The sequence below is a fragment of the Haemaphysalis longicornis genome, unplaced genomic scaffold, assembly GCF_048455015.1.
Source record: "Haemaphysalis longicornis isolate Haplotype H1 unplaced genomic scaffold, Haemaphysalis longicornis Haplotype H1 scaffold_3, whole genome shotgun sequence".
Taxonomy (NCBI): Eukaryota; Metazoa; Arthropoda; class Arachnida; order Ixodida; family Ixodidae; genus Haemaphysalis; species Haemaphysalis longicornis.
This window is the reverse complement of record NW_027526335.1, coordinates 19,320,239-19,346,802: the sequence shown is the minus strand read 5'-3', so window position 1 is coordinate 19,346,802 and position 26,564 is coordinate 19,320,239. Positions and strand designations below refer to the sequence as shown.

At 50.4% G+C, this 26,564-nt stretch overlaps 1 protein-coding gene across 2 annotated transcripts; it reads left to right on the top strand.

The window, feature by feature from the left end:
- The first annotated feature begins 3,856 nt into the window (after window positions 1-3,856).
- LOC144174075 (alpha-galactosidase A-like) lies at window positions 3,857-25,040 on the top strand. Of its 2 annotated transcripts, none has more exons than XM_077702504.1 (7): window positions 3,857-4,099; window positions 19,417-19,588; window positions 19,664-19,838; window positions 20,260-20,354; window positions 20,896-21,057; window positions 21,145-21,342; window positions 24,505-25,040. In XM_077702504.1, the coding sequence occupies exons 1-7, from the start codon at window positions 3,930-3,932 to the stop codon at window positions 24,784-24,786; spliced, it is 1,254 nt and encodes a 417-aa protein (XP_077558630.1). In that variant the 5' UTR covers window positions 3,857-3,929; the 3' UTR covers window positions 24,787-25,040. The 2 variants fall into 2 exon arrangements, with proteins under 2 accessions (XP_077558630.1, XP_077558631.1); XM_077702505.1 differs by having other exon boundaries at window positions 3,858-4,099; window positions 21,145-21,284; window positions 24,505-24,642.
- The last annotated feature ends 1,524 nt before the right edge of the window (window positions 25,041-26,564 follow it).

Genomic DNA, 26,564 nt, shown 5'->3' with positions numbered 1-26,564 from the left:
AAAGAAATCTTCAGTAGCAGTAGTTTACGGGAATTGCTTGTCTGTCTGTCTGTCTGTCTGTCTGTCTGTCTGTCTGTCTGTCTGTCTGTCTGTCTGTCTGTCTGTCTGTCTGTCTGTCTGTCCGTCCGTCCGTACGTCCGTCCGTCTCCTCGCCCGTTTTTAAAGTGGGTGAAGTAAGGACAGATCACTGGCATGGAACTGAAAAAAAATCTAGCTGAAGAGATGCCTTGACGTCAGGCCAAATAGTCTCTGTAGACTTATTTAACAGCGCTACATCACAGAGATGCGAAGGCACTGGCTTCGAAAGCGACCACCGTGAACATAGGAACGGCTTCGGAAGTGTAGGCAATTCAGAAGTCGGTAAACATTATCGTGACCGTCATATTAGTGGTTGCTGCAAAAGTGTGGTAATTCTGCTGTCGCATTAGTTACAAATGGGAAGGATGCCAGCATGAAGCACGAACAACTGAATCGAAAGGTCGCCATTCTCGTGTCGCAAAGAAAGGAAGGACGTGCTCTTCGTGCAATAGCTCCATAACTTGGTTTGCAAAGAACCGTTAAAAAACACAAAAACATAACCCAAAATTGCGGCATTGTACAATGTGCTTTGCCTGGAATTGAGCTTGAAATGGTCGCTTTTTTGGGCAAATAAATAAGTTTATTAGGCCGCTTTTGATTACAGTGAAATGCAATAACTCGCAGAAACAATTATCTCATGTACTGATGCATTCTTCATGCATTCATCCCATTTCATTAGACTTCGAAGTCCCCAAACACATTAAGCACCGCGTACACGGCGGTTCCATGTTAAAGGTAACACCGGAGTGGGTAGCATATGCTTTGCAACTGTGGACATTACGCGATAAAAACACAGCATTTTAGCATTACGTGGTTTTACCAAATCTAGAGATTTAATTGAGTTGCATTTCTAGCGTCATTATTTATCAACATTTCCACCTTGAAAACAACGTTGGAAAATCCGTTGTAGCAAGGTAGACCCACGGGAATTCATTTATAAAGTGAATTGCGTTATAAAGACTTTATCCACAGGCAGAGGATTTTTCTTAGTCGAAGCGTAAACTTTTACACAACACCAATTTTTATTGACCAAGGATATATATATATATATATATATATATATATATATATATATATATATATATATATATATATATATATATATTGTAATGAATCAGACGTCCGATTCTCAAGACATCAAGACATGTTTATTCTCTTCCAGAACGCGCTCCCCGCTTTTTCTTACTCCGCTTCCAGTCGGCGGCCGTCCTACTTGGTTTAGCAGGGGACTGACCACTGAGCGTTCTTGAAGCTGTCCTCTGGCAATGCGTTGCTCCTTTACACTCGGCCACACTGCGAAGAGGCCTCCCAGCAAACTGTTGGTGTGGGCCTCTGGCACTGGCTTCACGGTTAACCCACGAAGAGCTGAAAGTACGTTGTACGATTCCTGTCGGTGATTGTTTCTCAAAGCTCGGTTCCAATCTTTCTTTCTGGTTAGTGTCACAACTTCGCTTTCTTCCGTCGAGCAGGAAGTCAGGATGGCTTCCGGAATGATCATTTCCTCTACCCCCAACCGGCGCGTCATAATGTCCTTGCATTCATATTGCAAAAGGTCGGTACTGTCGCCCTGGTTTTCCTGGTTTCCGTTTTCGATAACAGCCGCTGAAACATCCTTCTCTGTGACAAGTGGATTTTTGGTTTGTACATGAATATCGTCGTCCATCTGGTCTCTTGACGGTGCTTCGTTGCTTTCTTCAGCTGGCATCTCCTCGTGCTCAGTCTAACCGGACAGAGCAGAAACGATGGCCCGTTCCTGACCCGAGGCTTCAGAAACGCCGGCGGATGAGTTGCTCAGAGTATCCATCGCAACCCTCATGTTTTTGTAGCAGCGAGAGGCGCTGCGTGTGGTTGTTGGAGTCGCACGTCACGGTGAATGCAACGTGGCCTTCCGATGGCACCTTGGAGTAGTTAAAGCACTCTTTTGGACTTCCACGCCTCACGCTATCCTGGGTTGAGGTTCTGCGTGTCGTGATATCCGCAAAGTAGCAGTAGCTTCGTTTAGTCGAATCGATGGAGCAGAGCGTCAGTATATCTGGCGAATGCTCTGCAGCGTACGGATGCGGACTGGGAATGCGCCGAATGGTCAGCATTACTCTTCTTGTTGGCTCTGTAGTTAAGCTGTGTATAGGCACCGGGACGTTCCGAAAGGATCTCTTCGTCGACCAAGCTCAGCGGAGACGCCAACTTCCCCGATCCTGTGGGAGTCAAATGTGGTTCGCTGCCACGGGAGAACTGCGTCTGCATAGGAGAAAGTGTCAACTGGCTACGCGCTCGGTAAAAACATTTCGGAAGCTGGGCTCCGTTTTCAATGACACTCGGACCCGTCCCACTGGTCGCCTTTTCATCTATCAGGGACATATTACTCGATTCGGGTGTTTGGTCTACGTTCTCGGCCAAGGGCTGAGCCGAGGTTTGCACGCAAGGATCCTGTGCCGGCCGCGTTGCTCCCTGCTGCAGTTCTACAGCCAGACGGACGAAGGCTTGTGGGCTCAACTCCGGCGGCTGCACGGCCAAGGCTGCAGCTAGAATGGAGTCAGCCAGGCCATCTATGACGTACCGCTTCGCCACAGGAGACGCCCAGGCGAAGTCGCAGCCTGCAAGAAGGCGGAGCTTGTCGTAGATGTAGACCGGAACGTTCTCGCTAGAGCCTTGCAGGCGGGCACGCATTTCCATGAAGCGAGAGTCGTAGCTGGCTGACAATTCACTGAACGCCGCTATTAATGCCCCGCTCCAGCTTGCCCAGGTGGGATGGGAGTGACCTTCGTAAAGGTGCCACGCTCGGGCAGCGTCGCGCAGGCGTTCTTGTGCAACGAACAGTTTGGTATGGTCGGGCCAGGCATGATGAGTAGCAAGGGCGTCAATTAGCTTCACCCAAGAAAGAGCATCGTCCTGGAACCCCCGGAAGACCGGGACTCCCGTGTGGGTGGGCGATGGAAACGTGCTGGGAATGGCGTCGCGAAGCTGCTGACACATCTCTTTGAGGGCCTGGGCAGTCCAAAACGGGTGGCTGCTACGCGCACCACTGCCACTGGTCGCCATCGGTAAAGGTTGATCACTCTCGGAGAAGAGGCCAAAGTCCGCAGAAATCACGGCGCGAACGGCGGACGCAGCGGCGAGTCAAGAAGACGTCGGCCGCTGGGGAAGGTCGCGCCCAAGGCTGGCTCACCTGGGGGCTGGGTTGTCCTTGCGTTCGGCGCTCGTGGTGCGACCGCGGCCCCACCGATGAACTCGGGCAGCAGGGATGGAAGGCGTACCAGGTCTTGGCCGCTGCTGAGGGCCGTCCCTGCGGCTGGATCGCCGCGAGAGAGAGCAGGTCCGGAGGCTGGGTCGCCTCGGGGCTTGAAGGCGTGTCTGTTGCGCCACTTGTAATGAATCAGACGCCCGATTCTCAAGACGCCATGTTTATTCTCTTCCAGAACGCGCTCCCCGCTTCTTCTTCCTCCGCTTCCAGTCGGCGGCCGTCCTACTTGGTTTAGCAGGGGACTGACCACAGCATTCTTGAAGCTGTCCTCTGGCAATGCGTTGCTCCTTCACAATATATATATATATATATATATATATATATATATATATATATATATATATATATATATATATATATAGAACGATTTATAGTGCTAAAAAATAAAGGCATCTCACTTAGACATTTTCGAGTTACGGCATTGTGTCCGCACGAGCTTCCGAGTAAAGCGCATTACAGGGGACGTATCTTTCGTATCTCTTGTGCAAGAGGCGATAATGTATAGGTAAGAGGTGATAATGCAAGAGGTGATAGCGACCAATCGAAAGTGCGGCGCTCAGCGCCGCGATGGGAGTCGGCTGAGCCCCGCCTGGCTTTAAAAGACGCCGGTATGGCTTTCCCGCAAAAGTCAAACTTAACGTCACTTCTCACCGCTGTGCTTGCGTTGGGAGCCCAGGGCCTCGACAATGGTCTGGCTCGCACTCCACCCATGGGATGGATTACGTGGACGAGGTTTATGTGCAACGAGTGTGCCCTCGGCAACTACGACAACTGCCTCACGTGAGTCGGCCTGCCGTGTTACTGGCGGCCATCGTTGGAGCAGGAAAGCGTGGTTGCGCATTTTCCAGCTACGTTGTTCAGACATGTATCATAATCTTTAAACTTCATTATACACTGTAATCGCTATCCGTCGCATTCTTTTTTAATTTAGCTATATGCAAAATTAATGCGTTTCATCGGCGTCCTTTTTGCTGTTGGCGTTGCAGTTTTGTTTTCAGTGTCAAAAAAAGTGGGTTTTGCTTTGGTGGCTGCAGCGGCAGGCCAATTCATTGAGGTAGCATGTTTGAGTCGCTACACGGCAATACAGTGGGATGGATTAGGAGATACTTATTTTACAACTGCGTCACGTGCATGGGCGATGCTGATTTTGAAGCCTCGCACGCAGCCGTATGGGCACCATAGCACGCGTGAACGCGCTGACATGTCGGTAAATGACGTAGGAGCCGACACTCACGGTTTCTGGATATTTTTGCTATGCGCTGCGTGGACTCAGACGTGAAGAAGAGAGGGGCAAGGGGAGGGAGCAATGAGGCTGCCAAACGAAGTGCGAGTACCGTAGTTTCGCTTTTGATGGGCTAGTCACGCAGCCATTTATTCTGAGAGTTACACGAGTCTAATATCAATGGAATCGGGTAGCGCTGGCCGCATTGAACAACAACCTAAGGAACTTCAAACTGAAAAGTCATTGTGCTACAGCTCGTGCTTGGTGCGCCTGCGAGTGGTCACAGTGTTGTTCGCATATTAGTGGCGGCGACTCGTTATAACGGCAGTCATGTAGTTCTGCATCGGAACTGAAATCAGTAGTACTACTAAAAATCCTGTCATGGAATATTGCTCGGCACAGTCAACACAAGGCAATGCTAAATGACTCAACAGGGGTCTTGCAATAAGCTTTGCATTTGTGGACAAAATTATTGGGCTCTACATAATATCTCATCTAACCTGGAACCATCATATCGATACAATAACCAGCTAAAGCATCTAAATCACTCGGATTTGTCAGGCGCAATCTGCATTCAGCTAACACATTCACAAATCTTGATTGATTGATTGTAGGGTTTAACGCGCCGACGCAACGCAGGCGATGAGGCGCGCCTTAGTGGAGGGCTCCTGATTAATTTTGACCACCTGGGGATCTATAACGTGTGCCGAAATCTCATACACACGGGTGTTTTTGCTGTTCGCCCCCAGAAAAGTGGCCGCAACGGCCGGGAATCAAACCTGCGTCATCGTGCTCAGCAGCAGAACGCCTTAGCCGCTGAGCCACCGCTGCGGGTACATCCACAAAGCTTATGGCGTACCAAACACTAGTTGCATCAAGGATAAAATATGCAGCATTAATCTGGAACACCATCAGTCGCATCCCGTAAATAAACTTGAAGCACTCCAAAATAAAGCTACCCGATTCATTCTCAGGAGCTACTCACGAACATCAAGCGTAAGAAAAATGAAAAAAAAAAAAAAAAAAAATTCGGATATTACCACCTCTACAACAACGCCGGCTTCATAGCCTTTTATCCTTTTTTAGGTCTCGCACATAAAACCCGCTAGTCGTGTTTTTTTTCTCGTTTAGGTCATGAATTCAATGTACAGCCAGTACTCAGACGTACAAACCTATTTTTTTCTCATCACTCTTGCTTGCTATTCGTCACTGGAATCAGCTCCCAGGTAACATCGTCACCATCATTACCACGACCATTCATCAAAGAGTTACAGTTCTCAATGTTTGTGTCATGTTTGAATCTTTTGTATCTGTACAATGTTCAATGTGTCATTTTGAACCTGGGTCATTCCACGCCAAACGTCCCAGCTGTGGCGCTCGACCCTCTCAGATATTTTTGAGAAAGTTTGTACTTGATTACCTCGTTCCCTAAAAGCCCTGGTTGTAATTTGGCGCGTGAAAAAATTTTTCTTCCAGGCAATAACACTTTAAAGATGCGGTTCCGGAGAAAACTGCACCAACTTTGTAAATTTATTTATACCATTCTAGATAACATGCAAAGATTAAAATCTGGTTATGGCACGTGTGTTTCCAGGTCTCAACGGTCATTTCAAATTGAATACCATTAAAACATAATTTACCCTCGTTTTTGCTGGCGAAATAAGGCTAAAATGGTGCTTTTTTAACGATTTTTAAAAGTATCTTCCGTAACAAGGACAAAACTGGAAATTTTTATCCTGCGAGACTTTTCGGTGTACTTTGGTCTAACATTTTTTGTAGAGCAGTCAAGTAAAGCAAATTATAAAAAATAAATTAGAAATTCTGCAAAAAACGCACTTTTTTCCGCACATTCGGACGCAAATTTCGTGCTGTAGCAATCCTAGTAAAAATACGCGCAATAGTTCGCTTTGTAGACGGTATGTTCTACTTTATTTTCGCAAAAAAAAAAAAAATCAGAATTGTAAATTTTGTTTGAAGGGAGTAAACATTTTTTGAAGTTTGGTTCGCACGGGTTTGTTGTACGTGGCCTCCTATGGCTGCTTCCCTACCAACTACACCGACACCGCGGTTCTCCCTGGGCACGCCGTGGACGCTGCGGCTCTAACAGGAATACCAAGTGCTTTTGTAGCGATATAGAAAAATGAAACTGCGGCCGTTTCTACAGGTATCACTTGTATTGTTGTATAAAAAGGCGATATGAGCGCGAACAGACACCATGGAATTTTTCACGTGTAGGAGCAACGGACATATTCCCGCCTTAGGGATTTGTTGTGCATGACAGTGAACCTTTATGCCCATGAATTTTGACGGGAATGAAACCCCATGCTTCCCTTTACCACCGCATTATGTGAACAAAGAAATAACACTGACGCAATAACCAGCGGTTTGGCACATCGTATCTAGCTGGAGTCGTATTTAATGAACTATCTCCGAGTTTAGACATGCAATGCAAGAAAATGGGAACACAACGTCTGAACTATCTCCGAGTTTAGACATGCAATGCAAGAAAATGGGAACACAACGTCAGAAATAGAATCCAATCCGCTCCTGAAACCTGGAAAATCTCTGCTGGACCCGGCGGCATACCGGCCCATAGCACTTGCCAGTTGCGTTGGCAAGCTTATGGAGCGAGTTATCCTTGCACGCCTGGAGTGGTTCCTGGAACACTACAACGTCTACCCTAGAGTCATGGCTGGTTTCCGTCGTGGCCGTTCTTCTATCGGCTGCGTTATCGACCTGGTGACCTTCGTGCAGCAGCAGAGACGAATCAAGCGCATATGCGCTGCACTCTTTCTGGACGTGAAAGGAGCGTATGACAACGTGGAGCATGATGCCATTCTTAAAGCGCTGCAGGCAGTGGGGCTTGGCGGCCGCGTCTACCAGTGGGTGCGAAGTTACCTCTCGGGGAGGTCATTCTTTGTAATGACTCAAGATGGCCCAACGTCAATACACTACACCCAACGCGGTGTCCCCCAGGGAGCCGTTTTGAGCCCCACGTTGTTCAACCCGACTCTCATCGGCCTCGCAAGCTCCCTCCCAAGAACGGTTCATCTATCGATTTACGCGGATGTTATTTGCATCTGGGCAGATGGAGTGACTCGACGGCACGTGCGCGCGCGCCTGCAAAAGGCTGCAGATTTGACAAACACCTATCTGCACAAGCAAGGGTTGGAAGTGCACATGTCTTCCAGCAAATGCGCAGTGCTTGCGTTCTCACGGAAGCCTATGTACGCATACCCTTTGACAGTTAATGGCGAAACGGTATCTAATGTGAAGCATCACAAGTTTCTCGGCATGGTCGTCGACAGAGACCTTTCTTGGAGCCCCCATGTTCGTTTTTTGAAGAAGAGGCTGTCTGCAGTGGCCCACATTCTCCAGTTCATCGGCGGCAAGACGTGGGGAGCATCTATGAAGTCAATGTTTCAGCTGTACGACGCACTATTCTTGGGCTCCCTACGGTACAGCCTGCCTGTACTTTCGGGTATGTGCCGTATCAATATTCAGCAACTGCAAGGCATACAAGCGCAGGCCCTCCGAACTTGCCTTGGCCTACCACGGTGCACCTCAACAGCTGCATCCATCGCTGTGGCTCGTGATCCCCCCTTATTCACTTACGTGACAATTGAAACACTCAGGACGCATATTAGGCACCTAACCAGGCTGCCGGATCATCACCTTGCTAATATACCATCTAAACGCCCCCATGCGTCTTTCGCAAAGGTTGTAGCTTCCAACATGACCAGCATGCCATCCAACTACACGCCTGCGATGAGGCCGCCACTCCCACTTTGGTGTATGACGCAGCCTCGAGCATGCCTCACTATCCCAGGCTTAACAAAGAAGTAAGATTTTCCAACGCTGGCAGCACAACAGCTAAGTCACATTTATTTACACGAGAGATACAGTGACTGCACCATATTTACACCGATGGCTCCGTAACAACATCTAGTTATGCCGGCGCCGTCGTTATACCACGAATGTCCATGTCCACAGAATTTAAAATAACCCATCTTACCACTTCCACGGCTGCAGAACTTACCGCCATCCGTTGTGCCCTCCATACCGTTGAACAAACTTCATGCCGAAGATGGGAGATCTTCTGCGACTCAAAACCTGCGCTTCAATCGCTCCAGTCAGCCCTGTGCCGTGGACCTCATGAACAGCTGCTGGCCGAGATAAGACTACTGTACGACCGTGCCACCCAAGCGGGTCATGACATTGCCTTTCAGTGGCTTCCCAGTCATTGCGGCATTGTCGGAAACGAAAGTGCGGACGCTGCCGCACGCTTGGCACACCAAAAAACGGAGACCATATCTATTCCGTTATCCAGGACGGACGCCGCTAGGACTCTCCGAAAACTTGCTCGGGAGACCACGCTATCGAAATGGAGCACCCAAGAGTTGTTCACGAGCGCTCGTATCCATGCCCTGGACCCCCATCTTCAGCGCCCCCTCCCATTAGGCCTTCCACGATCTGATGCAACCATTCTTTGTCGCCTCTGGCTTGGAGTCGCATTCACAAATGCTTACTCCTATTTGATTGGAATGACAGCCAGTGAGGCATGCGAAATCTGTGAAACACCAGAGACCATACGACATGTCCTCTGCGATTGTCCACGGTTTTCAACCGAACGCAGCCAGCTCTCTACGACTCTACAAAAGTTAGACTGTCGGCACCCGTTCTCTGAGGAGACAATCCTGGGCCATTGGCCTCCTCCGTCGTCTGCGGACAAGGCGACAAAAGCGCTCCTGTGTTTTCTCAAAACGACGGAATTGCACAAAAGACTGTAGCGCAAGACTACTCTCTACGAACTGTCTGAACTTTAGACAATGTCTATAGTGTCCTACCGCTGGGCACACCACTCCACGCTCTGTCCGTACCTTTCCCTTTCTTTTTCTATTTTCCTCTTTTTCCTCATTGTTCCCCTTTCCCCCGTTCAGGATAGCATACTAGGCCGTAGCCTGGTTAACATTCCTGCCTTTCCTTTACTTTTTCTCTCCCTCTCATTCCCGAGTCTCGTTTCTCGCAACTGGTACGCACGAGCACTTTCTCGGTCCCCGGGGCAGCCCCATCGAGCACTGCGCGACCGAGCTGTCGATCACCTCCACCCACAACAGGAAGAAGACGACGCGCGACACCATCCTGGTGGTGAACGTCTATAGCAATCCGCAGCATCGCCAACAGAAGTTTCGCGCACTACTACACAAGGCACGCAACGCAGTCTCCCAGCACGCCGACGCCACCGTCATCGTGTGCGGCGACTTCAACGCACAGCACCGGGAACTCGGCTACACCGTCACGACGGCCAAGGGCAGAAGCCTGCTGGAAGACGCCGCCGAGGCCGGTTACGTCCTCCTCACGGACCCGTCCCACCCGACGCGCATCGGCACGTCGACGGTCCGGGACAGCAACCCGGACCTCTCGTTCGTGCTCCTGCCCGGCCGCAGGACCGCGCGTTGGAGGAACACGGGCCACAACCTGGGGAGCGACCACAATATCATCGAGGTCACAGTGCCGCTCCGCTCCGGCAACGGCGGCGGTGGAGGAGCCGGGCACATCAAGCACCGCCTCACGGACTGGCACCAGTTTCGAACCGCGGATCTGGGCGAGATCGACGACATCGAGAAGTGGACCGAAGGCCTCGTAGCGGCTACCGAGAGCGCGACGACGGAGATCGAGACGTCGGAGGACACCACACGCATGGACCCCCGCCTGGCGCACATGCTGGAGGCGAGAAGATCACTACAGCAGCGCTGGAAGCGCCAGCGCCACAACCGCACCCTCCGCAAGCGGATCGCGGCGCTCGGCCGCGAGATCGAAAAATACAGCCGCCAGATGTGCGCCCAGCAGTGGTTCGAGCTATGCAGCGAGGCCGACGGGCAGCTCCACCGGGGAGGCACGTGGAAACTCCTTCGCCACCTGATGGACGAAAGCAAGAGTAAGGAGTTCCAGCGCCACCGGCTCGCCCAGATCATGTACACCGCCACCAAGAGGCTGGGGGAAGAGGAGGTGCACAAACGCCTGAACGAGCGCTACCTTCCCGACACCCCGAGCGAGACGCACGCCGAGTACGCCGGGCCGCCCAACGCCACCCTCGACAAGGCCATCGAGGAGTGGGAGGTTCACCAGGCGACCCAGGCCCTAAACTGCCGATCGGCAGCGGGTCCGGACCGAGTGAGCAACAAGGCGCTGCGTAACCTGAGCGACGCAGCCATAACAGCCCTGACGAAATTCTTTAACAAATGCTCGCAATCGGGCAGCCTCCCCAAGCAGTGGAAGACTGCCAAAACGATCCTGCTTCCCAAGCCCAACAAGCCGCCGGGCGTCGAGAGCCTGCGCCCCATTTCCCTCACCTCGTGTGTGGGCAAGGTGCTGGAGCACGTTCTCAACGCCCGGTGGCAACGTTACCTGGAAGACCACGGACTGTATCCCGATTCGATGCTGGGCTTCCGCGCGAAGCTCGGTACGCAGGACGCCATGTTGCTCCTCCAACACGAGGTGCTGGCACTCCCACCCGTGCCCACCGCGGACAACCGCGCCATCCTGCGTCTGGACCTGCAGAGCGCCTTCGACAAGGTGAAACACTCTGCGATCCTGGCCCAGGTCTCTCGCCTCGGCCTGGGGCGGAGGTCCTACGACTACATCCGAGCCTTCCTGTCCCGGCGCACCGCCCGGCTGGAGATCGGCCGAACGCAGCTCGACGAGCGAGAACTCGGCAGCACCGGCACCCCGCAGGGCTCCGTCATCTCGCCGCTCCTGTTCAATCTGGTGATGATCGGGGTCGCCCGGCGCCTGGACGCGCTCCCCGACGTCAAGTACGCGATCTACGCGGATGACATCACCCTGTGGGTTCCGGGCGGCAGTGACGGCCACATCGAGTCGACGCTGCAAGAGGCGGTGAACAGCATCGAGGCCAGCCTGACCGGCACGGGTCTCCGGTGCTCCCCACAGAAGTCCCAACTGCTGATCCTGCCCCCACCGGGCCGGTACCGCAAGCGCGCCGCCGCCGAGGCGGAGCGCAACATCATCGTGCGAGCGGGGGACGGCACGGCCATCCCGAAGGTTCCGAGCATCCGGGTCCTCGGCATGCACGTGGACGCCAGCCGCACCAACAGCACCACGATCGAGCGAATGACAACGAAGATGGGCATCGCCACGCGCCTCGTCAAGAGAGTCTCCACGCGCGCGCGGGGGATGCGGGAAGCCAGCCTCCTCCGTCTGCTGCAGGCTTTCGTGGTGAGCCACGTGGCGTACGTGGGCGCCTTTCACCAGTGGAGGACCCAAGAGCGGGCCCGGATCGACGCGGCCATCCGCAAATCGTACCGGGCGGCCCTGGGCCTCCTCAACGGCACCAGCAACGCGGCCCTCCTGTCCCTAGGCGTGCACAACACCCTGGCGGAAATCAGCGAGGCGCAGCGCGTGTCACAACTCGAACGCCTGAGCACCACCAGATCGGGCCGGAAGATACTACAGAGGGTGGGCCTGAGCCCGCCCCTCGGACCTGCGGCGGAGGACGAGCTCGTTCCGCTGCGGGACGACATCGCCCGCCGCGTCATCGTGCCGCCGCTCCCGAGGAACGTCGACCCGGAGCGGAACGTCGAGCGCAGGTCGGCGCGAGCGTGCGCGCTCGCCAAGGAATACAACGAGCGCGAAGGCGCAGTGTTCGTGGACGCGGCCAAGTACCGAGAGCGGGCCGACACCTTTGTGGCGGTGGTCGTGAAGGCCACCACGGGAGAACTGCTCAGCGCCGGGAGCGTGCGGGCCACGACCGCCCGCCAGGCCGAAGAGGCGGCGATCGCTCTCGCCCTGGTCCGGCCGGGCACGACGACCATCCTCAGTGACTCCAAGTCGGCGATAGCGAACTTCGCCCGGAGCACGGTGTGCAAGAGCACCGCGCGACTCCTCTCCAGCATCGGGGAGGGAGCCCGCGCGAACAGCACGAGCATCCGCTGGTTCCCCGCCCACGCGGGCCGGGAGCTGCGCAACGGCCACCGCAACCGCAACGAAGAGGCGGACGCCGCGGCTCGAGACCTCGCCACGTGCCGAGCCGCGCCCCCCCCCCCCCCCCTCGCCCGACCCCCCTCCGAGCCCGGAGAAGAACAGCAAGACGACGATGACGACGCGGAGCCCCTGACCGCCTACGGCGCCACGCTCCGGTGGTACAGGCACGGGAGACGAGCCTTCCCGCCCCCCCATCCGGGGCTTACGAGAGGGGAGGCAGTGCTCCTGCAGCAACTGCAGACAGAAACGGTTCTCACGCCGGCGCTCGCGCGCCACGTGTGCCCGGACCTCTACGAACGAAGTGAGTGCAGTGTGTGTGCGCGAGTGCCCGCGGACCTTGCCCATCTCATGTGGGGCTGCGAAGAACACTGTGCGCGTGACGGAGGCCGCGGCCTCCCACCGGACGTTCGCGACATGATCGGCTCTACGGAGCACGGACTCCAGCTCAGGGCCGTCCAGCGGCTCGAGGCTGCTCTGGCGCGGCAACGGCGAAAGGAGGACCCGCGCTCCCCCCCGGTTGCTTCCCTCGGGAACGGTGACAGGAGGCGGGGCGGGGACACCCCTAGTAGCCCGAGCCGCAGGCCAGGCCCATTGCTTCGAGGTCAGCCCGATACCTAGAATAGGTAGATAGACAGGGGTGACGGCGAAGTCCTGCGTGGCCTGACCCGCACCCCCCGCCGGACAACGCAATAAAGGTCATTTCTCTCTCTCTCTCTCTCTCTCTCCAGATATATTTGTCCTTCCACTCTGTACAACGCCAGAGGAGACCTACATAACGTGATTGGGTACTGCCATGATCACCACAAAAAATACAACCGACAATATTTGCAATGCAGATATCAATACACTGAAAAAGTGCAATAATAAAAGCACAAAACATGTTAAGCAGTGAAGATGGCCGAAGCACAAAGCAGTCAAGATGGCCGAAGGCGCGGCAAGATACAAGATATACTGGTTTACGGCTAAGGAAGGCAGATCGTACGCGACGTTTTTCCTTCAACGCCCACCTCGGGTACCAGATAGTCATCTCACTCTCACATACACTCTCTTTGTCAAATATCCTCGCACATATATGCGTCCATTTCCTCATACGATAGCTTTACCCAGCAGCAGTAGATCAACGGCGAGTCCCCATGATGACTGAATGTTCGGGTGAAGCTGTTGTATCCTTGGTGATTCCACATTCGTTATGGCTATATGTGAAGGCACAGTCTTGGTTTGACGGCATAGATTGGTCCTCCCCCGGAGGACCATAGGAATTTCCCTTCCCCTTGGGTGTTTAAAAGAACCTCTTGTGCTTACCGCTTCGCGAACGCCTCATCGCAGAAGTCCTTCCGACAATGCGCAGGGGGGTTACTCGGTCCAGAGAAAATGAGCGAATTCCCGATGGCGCTTTCTGCACTGTTCAGTTTCTTCCGTGCGAGTAAAGGGTCAGGCCGGTTTGGTTCTTCACGGCCTGGATACGTTTTGATCGGGAATACTGATCCCGATAGCAACGAGTAGCGTAGATAATATTGTCGCCTGTGGCAAGAATTTATGCGTAATTCAAAATGAGAATTTGGCCGGTGCAACAATGCGGAGGGGTGGCTTATCACTAGAGACCGGAACTTTAGGCAAAATGCCTATTTTTTCCTTCGGTCCGTATCAAGCCTATTTAACATATAAGCAGGAACTAAGGGAAGGGGGACATTTTAAGCAATTGTTTAGTGTGCCTATAGTGCCTATTTTTGCTATATGAGCTTTTTCATGCCTATTTTGACTATACGGGATTTTTGGCGCCTGAAATGCCTTTTGTGTGTTATATATGCGTTTTTTAGATTTTTTTGAGTCGATATTCTGCAGGCACTGTACTCGCTTCAGAAGCCCGCAACGGGGCGTTTGTTTCACGCCGTTTGCGAGAAAAATCCGCGCGTTGTGCCAAACATGTCGAGAAGCCCAAGCAGTGCCGAAGCCGCCACCACCTCGAACTCGCAACCTCGGCGGAGCCGCCAGAAATCCGTGCGCAGCTACACCACAGCCAAGCTCACTGACGTCACCCCGGTCCGCCCAAACTCTTTCGTTCTATGTCCTTCTGACGTGCTGTGTCCACGGACCGACAGGGAAAACGTCTGCCCACATGCCATATCTATTGCTAACGGAATAAAAAGCCAGCAAACAAAAAATGAACGTGGAACAGCCGCGTACATGCCGCGGCTGTTCGACGAATCAGCGTTGCCGAACGAACCTTGCGCTCAGCAATGCTGATTACTCTATTTACAATTGGCGCCGCGTGCCTGGTCTTGAAGAAAAATTTCGAGTATGGCAGGCAGTGTGATAAGCAAAGCACAAAAATCTGGGGTGGCTGTCTGCTCTTGGAACAGCCTAGCAGATGACGGCAGCAGCGGCCTTTGCTTAGTGCGCATGCGGCTACTCTCGCCCAGTTTGCTGTATCACTCCATCACGCGGCGCTGATCGACCGAACGGTCGAAGCTCTCGTGATATTGGTAAAAAATTGGGCGGGTGTACATAAAAACACCCCTACAACAACCTGTCGAGTCTTCAAATGATGTGCGGGCGAATGTTTCCCACTTTTACCGATAAGCATTGGAGCTTCGCCCCTCTCATCATCATTCACTTCGTGGAGATCGCGGAATTTTTCTTTCAGGTTCATCAGCAGAAGGCGTTTTTGGCGACCATTCAGAACGTCCTTCCTTCCAGGCAGGCAGTAGGAGACCGAGTCATCCTCGAAAAACTGAATTATCGATGACTTGGTGGCTTCACTGATCACGCGGCCTTGTCTTTTTGATCGCGTTCCCAAAATGCCTTCAGCCGCTTTCACCTTCACTGCTTCACGCACCTCCCGCTCCTACACAGTAAAAAACGTCATGATTTTCTCGCGGGACCAAGAATGCGGAGCCAAGGTTAGTAACTGAATTCTCTTCTCTCGGTTTTCATCGTTGAATTTGCGTTTTACCTCATTCATCAGAACAACATAATCGGAAAGATCAAAGTGTTCATTCGTTTGCTGGCCATATGTAGATGGCTCATCCAGGCCTAGTGATACACATATTGCTTTCGCTGCTTTCTTTTGAAGTCTCTGAAGTTTGGTTTGAGCGTAAGGTATCCGTCGTTTTTTCGCTCGTTTTGCCCGCATGGGGCTTTCTCCGATAGCGACAAGAGCACCATTAATTGCTTGGAGGCTCGTGGCTTGAAACGCAAGCTGCTCTTCAGAAAGGGCATTACCGTCCTCAGATGGCGGTGCATGGGCGTTTCCTGATGGCTGGTAGAGAAGCCTCCTGCAGTCTTCACTTATTCGTTCTCCTGGAACGAGGTCGACAGAAGTATATGCGTCCACTAAAGCCAATGTAATTATTGTTGTTCCCCGGCGATTTTTGACATGCTGAAGCAGTGGATTTGAACACAGTTTGGAAGCAAAATTTGACGTGTACTTTTTAAGGTAGAGGTGCAGGTGATGTTCGCACACTTTGGCGTCCCCATGTAGTTCCCGTTTCGAACGTAAAGCGAGGAGCCGCCGATCTGTGTCACTTAAGTCCTGTACGTCAGTAAGACTCTGGCGCTGGCAGTACAGAGGTCCGGTGGCAGCCGCTTGGACCGAGAAAACAAGGAGGGGGCTTTTCTGAAAATAAAAAGGGCGCATCTCTGTTTCATCACTAGTGATGCTTTCAAATACTGGTAGAACACAACGGTGGAACAGCCGCCCTGCCTAACAATTGTTCGTAACAATTGTTCGTAACAATATCTCCACCCAAGTCCAACCCTGCGGTAGAACGAATGAAATAAGCGTCTGACGTGCACTGCCCTTTTACCTCTTGATAACTGTGTGCCTTTCGTTGTTTGCACATGGAAACTTTTCGAAGTTTTTTAGCTCACCGCGTAGCTTCATGTTCTCGTGTTTCGTCGTTGAGGCTGTTGTCATGCTTAACTTTCAAATCAGGTTTGTTTTCCAGGTTGAAGCGCGAAAAAAAGCGTTATTGCTCTAAGTACCACGAGCATGCACCCGCAGTGAGCACAGCAGCGATGGTATACGAAGTTAATCTAGAAAGGATGTCACAGGCTGCGGTTTTTAACGTTTTAGTTCCTTCCCGCACCGCCCATGATTTCGTTCACTGTTAAAAAAAAAACAAAAAAAACGACGAGATCGTGAAAACTCATAACTGTACCTTCATTTTGAGTCTGAGCAGATGCAGAGCCATCCATTTTATCCAACCTGTTCACACCATCGGTGTATAGGCTTCCGCGACCTGCAGTGGTGGCTAAAACTCTATTTCACTATGCGCCAATTTCAACTATATAGGCTTATCGACAACGGGAATTTACATTTCAGAACTCACGAAGTGTGTTTCCCGGGCATATGCAGCGATTCGCAATCTCGTGCTCTCATACGCCTTTGCTATTGGCGCGGTAGGTATTTGTAGTCAAGGCTGCGCTTAGGGCTATACTGCAGGAACCTTTGAAATAAGTGCCTATACCCGAGCAGACGATACTTCTGGCATCATAGACAGAAAACGTCACTAAAAAGTGCAGTACTAAATAATAAACAAACTTTTGTCCAATGTTTTGTAATTTCCCTTTTCAGAGACGCCAATAAAGTAACATTACTTTGTTAGGTACGGTATGTCAGCGCGACAAAAATTCGTGATCGTCGGCTGTGTCAGACGACGATAAAATATTTGTTATCGTCTGCTATGAATCAAGGGTTCCTGAACGGCAACTTGAGCTTCGCTTTCTTTTTCATTGTTGCTCCCGTTTCCTCAGGAACTGAGAAGTTTCGTTACAGCCCTACATAATTATAGGACTTTAAACTGCTACAGTGCGCCAATTTTATGAATTACACAACTGCCGATAGAAACATTGCACGTACGGAATCACTAAGGACAGAACTGGAATTAGATGCCTTCAGCTCATGAGAAGATGCCGCCATACTGAAGCTAGCAGAACGCGCCTAAGATTGGCAACTCATCTATTGCTTCGTCTTCGTTTCAGATGCAACGCATCTCATGCTCGCCCCTCTGTCTTTCCTGCGTCTGTCCGGCGTTGTCCGCACAGCTGCGCCTCTCCTCCTCTCCTCTCTCCGATAGCGAACACTCTCTCCCAAACAGCTGCGGGTTGGCGCAGCGCGCTCTCACTCCGTTGCTAGGCGCCGGTGGGCGGCGCTGCGCTCGGCGCTGCGCGCGCTGCGCATGTGCAGTACTCTCTCTCTCCGCGCTCTCCTCTCCTTCGGGTGCTGTGAATATAAAGCGGCATGCCGCGCTCCGGTGGTCTCAGTCGACGGTCGTCCGCCCACCTCCCCTTCGCGTGAGAATCCCTGCTATAAGCGTAATCAATACGATGGAAAACGCCAATGGAACCCTGGTGTGATGCGTTGCATCACACCAGGGTTCCCGCGAGGGGAGGTGGGCGTGATTTTCTAGTTAATGAACAGTTGTGGCCGTTCACCATAAAAGTTCCGTACTGCGTGATCTTCTGCTTTGATGCGGGAATAAAAGTGACACCATTCATTGCTCGACATGGCTACAACAGCACTTGGTAAAGATCAGTATTCCTGTTAGAGCCGAAGCGCCCGCAGCGTGCCCATTGTGAACAGCGGTGTCGGTGTAGTTGGTAGGGAAGCAGCCATAGGAGGCAACGTACAACAAACCCATGCGAACCAAACTTCAAAAAATGTTTAGTCCCTTCAAACAAAATTTACAATTCTGATTTTTTTTTGCGAAAATAAAGTAGAACATACCGTCTACAAAGCGAACTATTGTGCGTATTTTTACTAAAATAGCTACAGCACGAAATTTGCGTCGAATGTGCGGAAAAAGTGCGTTTTTGCAGAATTTTGAATTTATTTTTTAAAACCTGCTTTACTTGACTGCTCTACAAAAAATGTTAGACCAGAGTAAACCGAAAAGTCTCGCAGGATAAACATTTCCAGTTTTGTCCTTGTTACGGAAGATACTTTTAAAAATCGTTAAAAAAGCACCATTTTAGCCTTATTCCGCCAGCAAAAACGAGGATAACATATTATTACGAGGTGAGGATGCCGTAGAAAATGTATTTGCAAAAGGCTGGGTGCCGCTGGTACACACTGAGGGAAGCACAACTATCACATCTCGTCCTGTTCTTCTACGGGAACTCGTCGCACAATCCCCGTTCGTTTAATTAACCTGTGGCAAATCCCCCAATAACCACATGGTTTGTTATCGCCTGTCGGTGCCTCGTGTCAATATGTTTTAATGGTATTCAATTTGAAATGACCGTTGAGACCTGGAAACACACGTGCCATAACCAGATTTTCATCTTTGCATGTTATCTAGAATGGTTTAAATAAATTTACAAAGTTGGTGCAGTTTTCTCGGGAACCGCATCTTTAAAGGGTTATTGCCTGAAAGAAAATTTTTTTTTTCGCGCGCCATATTACAAGCAGGGCTTTTAGGGAACGAGGTAATCAGGTACAAATTTTTTCAAAAATATCTGAGAGGGTCGAGCGCCACACTTGGGACGTTTGGCGTGGAATGACGCACCTGTGTTATTTTCGACCCTATAAATTTTGAAATTGTATAACTGTGTGGCCCTTTTTGTACCCTTATTTTGCAACTATGCATCTCGAGAGGAATTTTTTTGTATTTGTATTTTCATAATTGTTGCTGTTTTTAATGTTGTAATGTGTTTCTTTTTCATCCCCCCCCCCCTAAGTAACGCCCGTAAGGGCCTTTAGAGTCAACGGATAAAAAGAATGTTGCATGCGTTTTGTACTCCCTGCCATATTTTTTTGTTGGTGCTAGTTACTTTTTTGTTACTACTCGAATTATTCGTTTCAAAGAAAAGAGTTTCTTTCGCACATTCCACTTTTTAAAACATACTTTTTCCGCTTCTGTTCCAATTCTAGGCAAAGTCTGATCACTGACATGGCCGAACGAATGATGTACGACGGTTACAAGGACGCAGGCTACGAGTACGTGATCATCGACGATTGCTGGAGCTACTATTACAGAAGCACAGGAAAGCTCGTTCCGCATCCGACTCGCTTCCCGCGAGGCATGAAATTTCTCGCCGACCAGGTACGACAGGCGCGCGTTTACTCGAAGCGACCCCGAATTCGCTCCCTTACTTTCTCACCCTCTTCGCGAGCCCAGGTACACAGCAGGGGACTCAAGTTCGGAATCTACACTGATGTCGGCGCCAAGACCTGCGCGGGATTCCCCGGAAGCCTGGGTTACTACAAGGCGGACGCTGAGACGTTCGCTGACTGGGGTGTGGATTACGTTAAGGTGGACGGCTGCGACGCCGATCCCAAGAAAATGGGCGACCGTAAGTGCGCAACGAAGGTTGTATATGAATGCGGAAAATACAGTCGCTATTCCTTTTATAAGTATCTGAAATTACTTACGCTTATAATGCGGCTCGTAATCTAAAGTTTCCGGAATTTCGATTTTCCCAATTCAGCACTGTAACCTTTCACGGGTATAAGTAGATGACATTCTCTACCATCTAGTAAATTACTGAACGTATCTGATTAACGCGAACGATATATCGACAGCTTATGATTAAAATAACGATCTTGAAGCCCCCCGTTAAATGACATGCTCGTTTTACGAATGTGAAACTTGATCGTCTGATATGTGTATTTTCCAACAACTTTTGCGTACTTTGCACATGTATGGGGTTCATCCTAACCATATATTCTTAATCGTCAGTTTACCGGGGTGAACGAACTCGTTTTTTTTTCTAGTTTACACGGAGATGGGCAACGCTATTCGATCTGCGGGAAGGGACATGGTGTACTCTTGCGAGTGGCCCTTCTATCAGCAGAAAGCTGGAATCACGGTAAGCCCCTATCGTCCTTGTCAGCGTAATTCATGCAAGGCAGTAATATCATTTGGAAGGAACATAATTGGCGCGCAATTTATTTCTCTCCAGCATTGATAAATGACCGCAAAACTGTACGAGTACTTGGACAAAGTAATATATGCTATATTTGGGCAGACAGGGATTGCTATATCAGCTATTTGAATTCAGCTATCGAATTGTGCGGGGTGAGCCCTGGCGAAAAACGATTGCTGTGAGCGCGGAGGGGTCTGCTTTCGCTGATCCCTTCACGCTGACGACGGGAAGCACGTCTACGATGTATCATATTTCTATCATTTACCATGATATGATACAATGTCGGTAAAAAAGTCGGCTGCGGCTGAGAGGCTGAAAGGAAAAGAGAATAAGGGAATTGTAGCCTCATGTGTTGTCGAAATTCCCTAGCAAAGACTTGTCCCAGTATACGTCTCAGGCATCTCCAGGTGAGCTTTTGATTCTGTCCTTTCCAGGTATCCTGCAAGTGTTCATCAACAGCTCTGTCGTTATTTTTCTTCTGTAGCCCGACTACAAGAACATATCTAAGGTGTGTAACCTGTGGAGGAACTACTACGATATAAGTTACTCGTGGGAGAGCATCTACGATACCATCGAGTACGAGGCCGCAAACCAGGACATACTCACCATGGTTTCGGGTCCTGGCGCTTGGACAGATCCGGACATGGTACGCGACGCCTTGGAAATTTTCCCTCTTTTATGCGCGGCATACCACGCCGACATGTCATGCTGAAACGTATCTCGCAATTTTCAGATTGTTGTTGGAAATTATGGCTTGACCATTGAACAGCAGCGCTTGCAGATGGCTTACTGGGCAATCATGGCCGCGCCCATGATCATGTCCAATGACCTGAGGAGCATCGACAAGGAATCCAAGGAGCTACTCCTGAACAAGTACATAATCGCTGTCAATCAAGATTCGCTGGGAATCATGGGACGGCGGCTGTATAAGGTAGTGGGCATCCTTCACATATGGGACATTTGTTAGACTTGTTTTAGGATTTAAGTAAAAACAAAAAAAAATGCTTGCGGCTTAGCTCAGCTAAGCTGAATTTCAAATTTCAAATTAGCTGAATTTCAAATTTGACCTTCAGCTAAGCTGAAGGTCAAATTTACCGCGACGGCGAAACCGCTCGACGAGATTAGTAAAGCTTTGCTTTAAAACAAGCTCTGCATGAAACCTCATCGAGAGAGTCCGCCAACAAATCCTCATGATCAGCAATAGAACGCCCACAGCTACATTGCCATTGCGGGGATTCGCATACTTTCGCGACGTGCGCAGCATTTCCCACAAGAGATGGCACTGACGCATATTTTTCTCCTTCCGCGAGCACAGTTGGGACGCCACTTTTAAAGGGGACCTAAACAGGGTTCCAAAGGTTGCGATTTTACGTGCGCAATCGCTGGAGCACTATCCAAAGGACGTCCTGCCACAAAAATGGTCTAAAAGGATTGGGTATTAGCCGAGTTATCATTCATCAAAAAGGGCCAGCAGTAAGGCCTGGAGCTTTTGCCCTCTCATCGTGTCTCCAAAGCACTGTGGAAGCTGTGACGTCACCGACCAGACACAAGACCATTTAGAGAAACAGGGCAAGGTTCGAGATGCGCGAAGCCTGTGGCTCCGCCCGGCGGTACGTCGCGCCTTTTAGTCTTTCTTGGGCAACTTAAACCTGGAAATTTTGGGGTCTGTATGTCTGTCTGCCTTACCCGTGATACGTATGTGGTACGGGTTGCGCTTTTATTTTACTTTAAAGCCCTTTATTTTGTGTGTCTGTCTGTGACTCAAGAAATCAAGCGGACTCAAGAAATCAAGCGGAACAGTTACGAAAGGTTCCACTAGATATATGTTCCACGTTCCGCTTGGAACGCGCGTTGAGTAGGGCAACGCGGTTCTATAAACGTTGAAGTAGGGCGCCTCGATTCACGCGCGTCTCCGCGGTACGACAGTGCTGGCGTAGAGGAACTCGGTCTGGAGCAGTGGAACGCGGTAAATTTAAATTGACTTGATGAAATCTTTAGCGTGTTTACCTTGGGGGGAGCGCGGCGGAACAGGAGCAGCATGAGAGGTGAGCGGGAAAGCGAAGGAAGGCATTTACTTGGCAAATGTGAACAAATTAAAGGCTATCGTTTTTTGTCAACATTCGCAACGAAAGGAGCAGAAACGCGACTAATTTTTTTTTTAGCAGTCTACGGCAATGCTCCGTCTACATCTGCCGCTACAGCGGGCCCGACCGGGCTGGTCAGCGGTCGGACCGGATCGAACCTCCGTGCGGCCGTGCTACTCGCGTCGGCTGTGCTCGCGTCGGCATGTCAGTTTTAGAAGGGCGAAAACGAGCGTTTGAAGACAGTTATTCAGTCACCGCTTTACGAAGCCGCGCCGACGACTATCACTGGCGCAATCTTTCACAGCACTCGCCCCCCTCACGCATTTATAAACTGATGATAGTAGTACCTGAAAGCAGTCCTGTTCTGGCGGGCGGTGACAAGTTTTAGCTGCTGCGGTGAACGCCGTATCGTGCACACCGCAGGGTGGGCTCGTTGTCGAACACATGGAGGCGGATGCTTGCCGCGGTTGCGCGTGTAGCTGCGTTTCCGCCTGCAGAAACTCGCCGTGCTTTTCAGCGTCATTCATACCCTTGTAAACGACGCGCTATATCTACAAACTCAGCTAAATAAGCTTAGGTGACGGGTGGCGACGATCGACATTCGTCCCTACTAAGGTACGCCGTGCCGCTGGAGCAGGAGCGCCGCTCGCTGAATCGTGCATCCGCGTTTCCCCCAGAGCCGGGAACGCTGATTGGCTACAGCATTTAAAGAGTCCCACCAATAGCGGCGCCGTACTGTTCAGTGCTTCGTGCGCCATAGAAGATGGGTCAAAGCATCCGGCCGCACGTCAGAGCGCGCCAGTATGGTGATCAGGATCGGCACGTAAACATGGAAAGAAAGAATTTTTTTGCACTGTTTGTGCGGCTCCTGCTTTACGCAGAGGTGTAATATTTGGTATACATTTTCGTGAAGGGGTACTCTAGCTATTGTGCGATTGAAATGGCGACCTTCGGAAGCCTATTAAGGCCCCTTTAAAGACGATGTGCTTTCTCAAACAACCTGTACGCGAAAATTTCGGTCGCATCTGTCTACTGTTTGTCTGTCACTCGACTCACCATCAGGCTAAAACACAGTTGAAGAATGTCTGAACACGAAGTATACAGATAGGCATGAATGTTAAAAACCACTAAAGCTGCAGACACGAATAATACATATTTACATTATTCAGCGCAAAGAAAACCTGACTACTCGAGGCAAAATATAAGTCCATAAACGATATCACTAGCGTTCTTTTAATTAGGAATGCACGATGGATTCTTTTCTACGATACCAAACGAAAAAAACAAACCGTAAAATAGCTGTCGACGAGAGGTGGTATAAAACTAAGCCCTGCAACAAACGATGTCGCCTCGGGCGGTTCGAAGAACAACAGAAACAAGGGGCCTCATCAGATCGCACGCAAGCAGTGTGAAAGCGGAAATTATTAATTGAGCAAACGTCTATTGCATGACTAATTAGAGGAGTGAGAGGGAATTGAGGGGGAGAGTGTGAAGGGTGGGAGGGGAAGAGAGAAGAAAGGACAGGGAGTTGCGTGACAGGGGTGGCAAAGACGTCATTTCGACATTTGCCGCGAAACAAGCAAATACGCGGTCATTTCTTTGTTTTGGGCTAAATAAATTCCTTTATAATTTGTCATTTCTACCGATTTGAAGTTTATACTGGCTGCATAATTTGTAATTACACCGACTTTACCTAAATGATGCCGAGCTCATGGCATGATTCTGAAAGATGTGGCAAAGTCTAATACGTATTAAAAAAAAACAACTATTATCTTTGAAATATTATCTAGCGTCATTGTGTACAATAATCCCGTAATAGATTAAATGTAAAACTAGGTAATTAGCAGTGCATTAACTCATGTGGGGAGATAAAACGAATGTCGGCAGATCTAACCGATTGTCTTGGGCAGTTTTTTACATGGCAAGTTAACACGCTTATTCCAAGTCATAATTTATGAAAAATAAGTATGTATACCGAAATGTTCTCGCTTGTTTGTTTTCATTTCCAGATAAACGACACGGAAGTCTGGATTCGTTGGGTGACGCCCAAGTTGGCCGACGGCCGGATGTCCATGGCCGTACTCGTGCACAACTCCATGGTGGTCGGTGGACCCACGAGGGTGGTGCTCAGCATATCGGACTTGGGTCTGGACAGCCCTGGGGGTTACCTAGTGACTGACCTCTATCATGAAAACGCTGTCCTGGGTGTCTTCTACCCGGGGCAGAGCCTTACGGCGACTGTGCCGCCCTTGGACCTTTTCTTCTTTAAGGCGACCGTCAACCAAGCCTGAGCAGGGGTGACACAACCATCGACGAAATCCTCTAAATTCCAAGGCGCTGCTAGGCCAAACAGCCATTGTACCGTAAATATTTTGCGCTATATAAAATACGGCTCATGGGGCCCACTACTATTATGGGCCAGTCTTTTGTCAACTATATAAATACAAGCCAGCGTACAGAACCAGGTGAATCGCTTGTCTTCAGGCACGGGTCTTAGATCGGAGCTTATCCTTTTTCCGGTAAATAAATGTTTGGCGCACAATGAGTTAAATTTTTCTTACCCCTTTGTCGCATTTATCTTGGAATTACACTAGCTGCAACTTCTGCTATTTTGAACACGCATTAGGACGTAGCCGTCAGAAAAATTTGTAGCTACCGGTGTATGCTTTTGATAACAAACATTTCCTTCAAAAACCATAAACTCGATCTCATAAGTAGTTAATAAATTACGTCGCGTCTTAATCGTACACGTTCCATCGTAAACGTGACCATCGTTTCCTAACAATTGCTACGATAGAAATCATATTCATATTATTGTGCTCTGTAGCCGTTATGTATTAAGGTACAGCTTCAGTTTTGCTTTAATAAACGTTTTAACTATACAGAAAAGGTAACACCAAGAACACCTACTTGACGCGCCGTATAAACGCCGAGGCGTTCATCTTTCACTCCCGTTTTAATAAAGCATTGCTGGATGGTAAAGGCGCGGCATTCACGAGATGGCAGCACCGTTCCAAAGAGCGGGAAATGCGAATGCTGGCTGAGCAGTCCAAGTGGGGATGACGACGATTGTAACAAACAAAAATGGTCTTAAAAGTCGCGTGCACAATTGTACACACCGTGTCGCAAAGGGTTAACGTCGCACAGGAACTCTTCTGAGCCCACGTACGGTATACACTGCTTTTGGAGAACCTCCTTCCCCAGACCTATGAAAGCAAGTTTGATAGCGAATCTGAAGCAAAATGAACTGGTTCCCATTATAAATTCCTGCGTACATTGTTGCCCGAACTCTCTAATCTGTGCTTGTACTCTGAATCCTTGGCGCGTATTCTGAAGCCAGGAAAAGTGTTGCACACCTGCAGAGTCGCAAGCGCCTGCAGTGGTGAATTGGGGAACGCTTTATATGCAGCAACGTTGCGTCGAGATAAAGTAATCCTGACTAGCGAACAATGAGTTGAAGTTCTAGCGTGTGTTTCGTCTCCTCTTTAGCTTTGTCCCTGTCTTAATGTTCGCTAGTACGAAGAATGCCTTAGCAACCAACTCGCCCTACTTCGCGCTTTAATTAAAGTAATCTTCTCACCAGGGGCGTAGGGAGGGGGGAGGCTCATGAAGCTTCACCCCCCCCCCCCCCCCGAAATTTTGCCGCACTGTCATGCACGGCGACAAAGGCAACCACCTGCGCCGGAAACCATCCTAGGATTTTGTCTAGAACCCAAAACAATTCTGCCGGGAAAGCGCACCTACTCTTTCTTGGTGACCCGTTTCCGCCCTTGTATGCCTAACTCTTATGTAAGGCCTTCATCCATGGCGTGTTCTGCGAGCTCGCGCTCTGCGGCGCGACGGAGAATCGATCTCTGCTAAGAACACACTAGGGGAAATTCGCGGTCGAAACCGCAGGCCTGGCTGCTTCGGTACCTCCGTGCAACCAAGGCCGCCCCCGGAAACCAGTGCGCTAACCACTGTGTGTACTTTCTGCCCCCCCCCCCCTCCACCTTTTCTCCTCTCTACATTAATAATGAATATACATTCATAATGAATAAACGACCTAGGTCGTTTCTCCGCACGAACG

What these genes read in the sequence shown, in the direction of transcription:
- LOC144174075 (XM_077702504.1), top strand. Translation starts at nt 3,930, where the DNA reads ATGGCTTTCCCGCAAAAGTCAAACTTAACGTCACTTCTCACCGCTGTG. An exon ending in AACTACGACAACTGCCTCAC is followed by an intron (nt 4,100 to 19,416) that starts GTGAGTCGGCCT and finishes TTCCAATTCTAG; the next exon opens with GCAAAGTCTGATCACTGACA. An exon ending in AGCAGAAAGCTGGAATCACG is followed by an intron (nt 20,355 to 20,895) that starts GTAAGCCCCTAT and finishes TTTCTTCTGTAG; the next exon opens with CCCGACTACAAGAACATATC.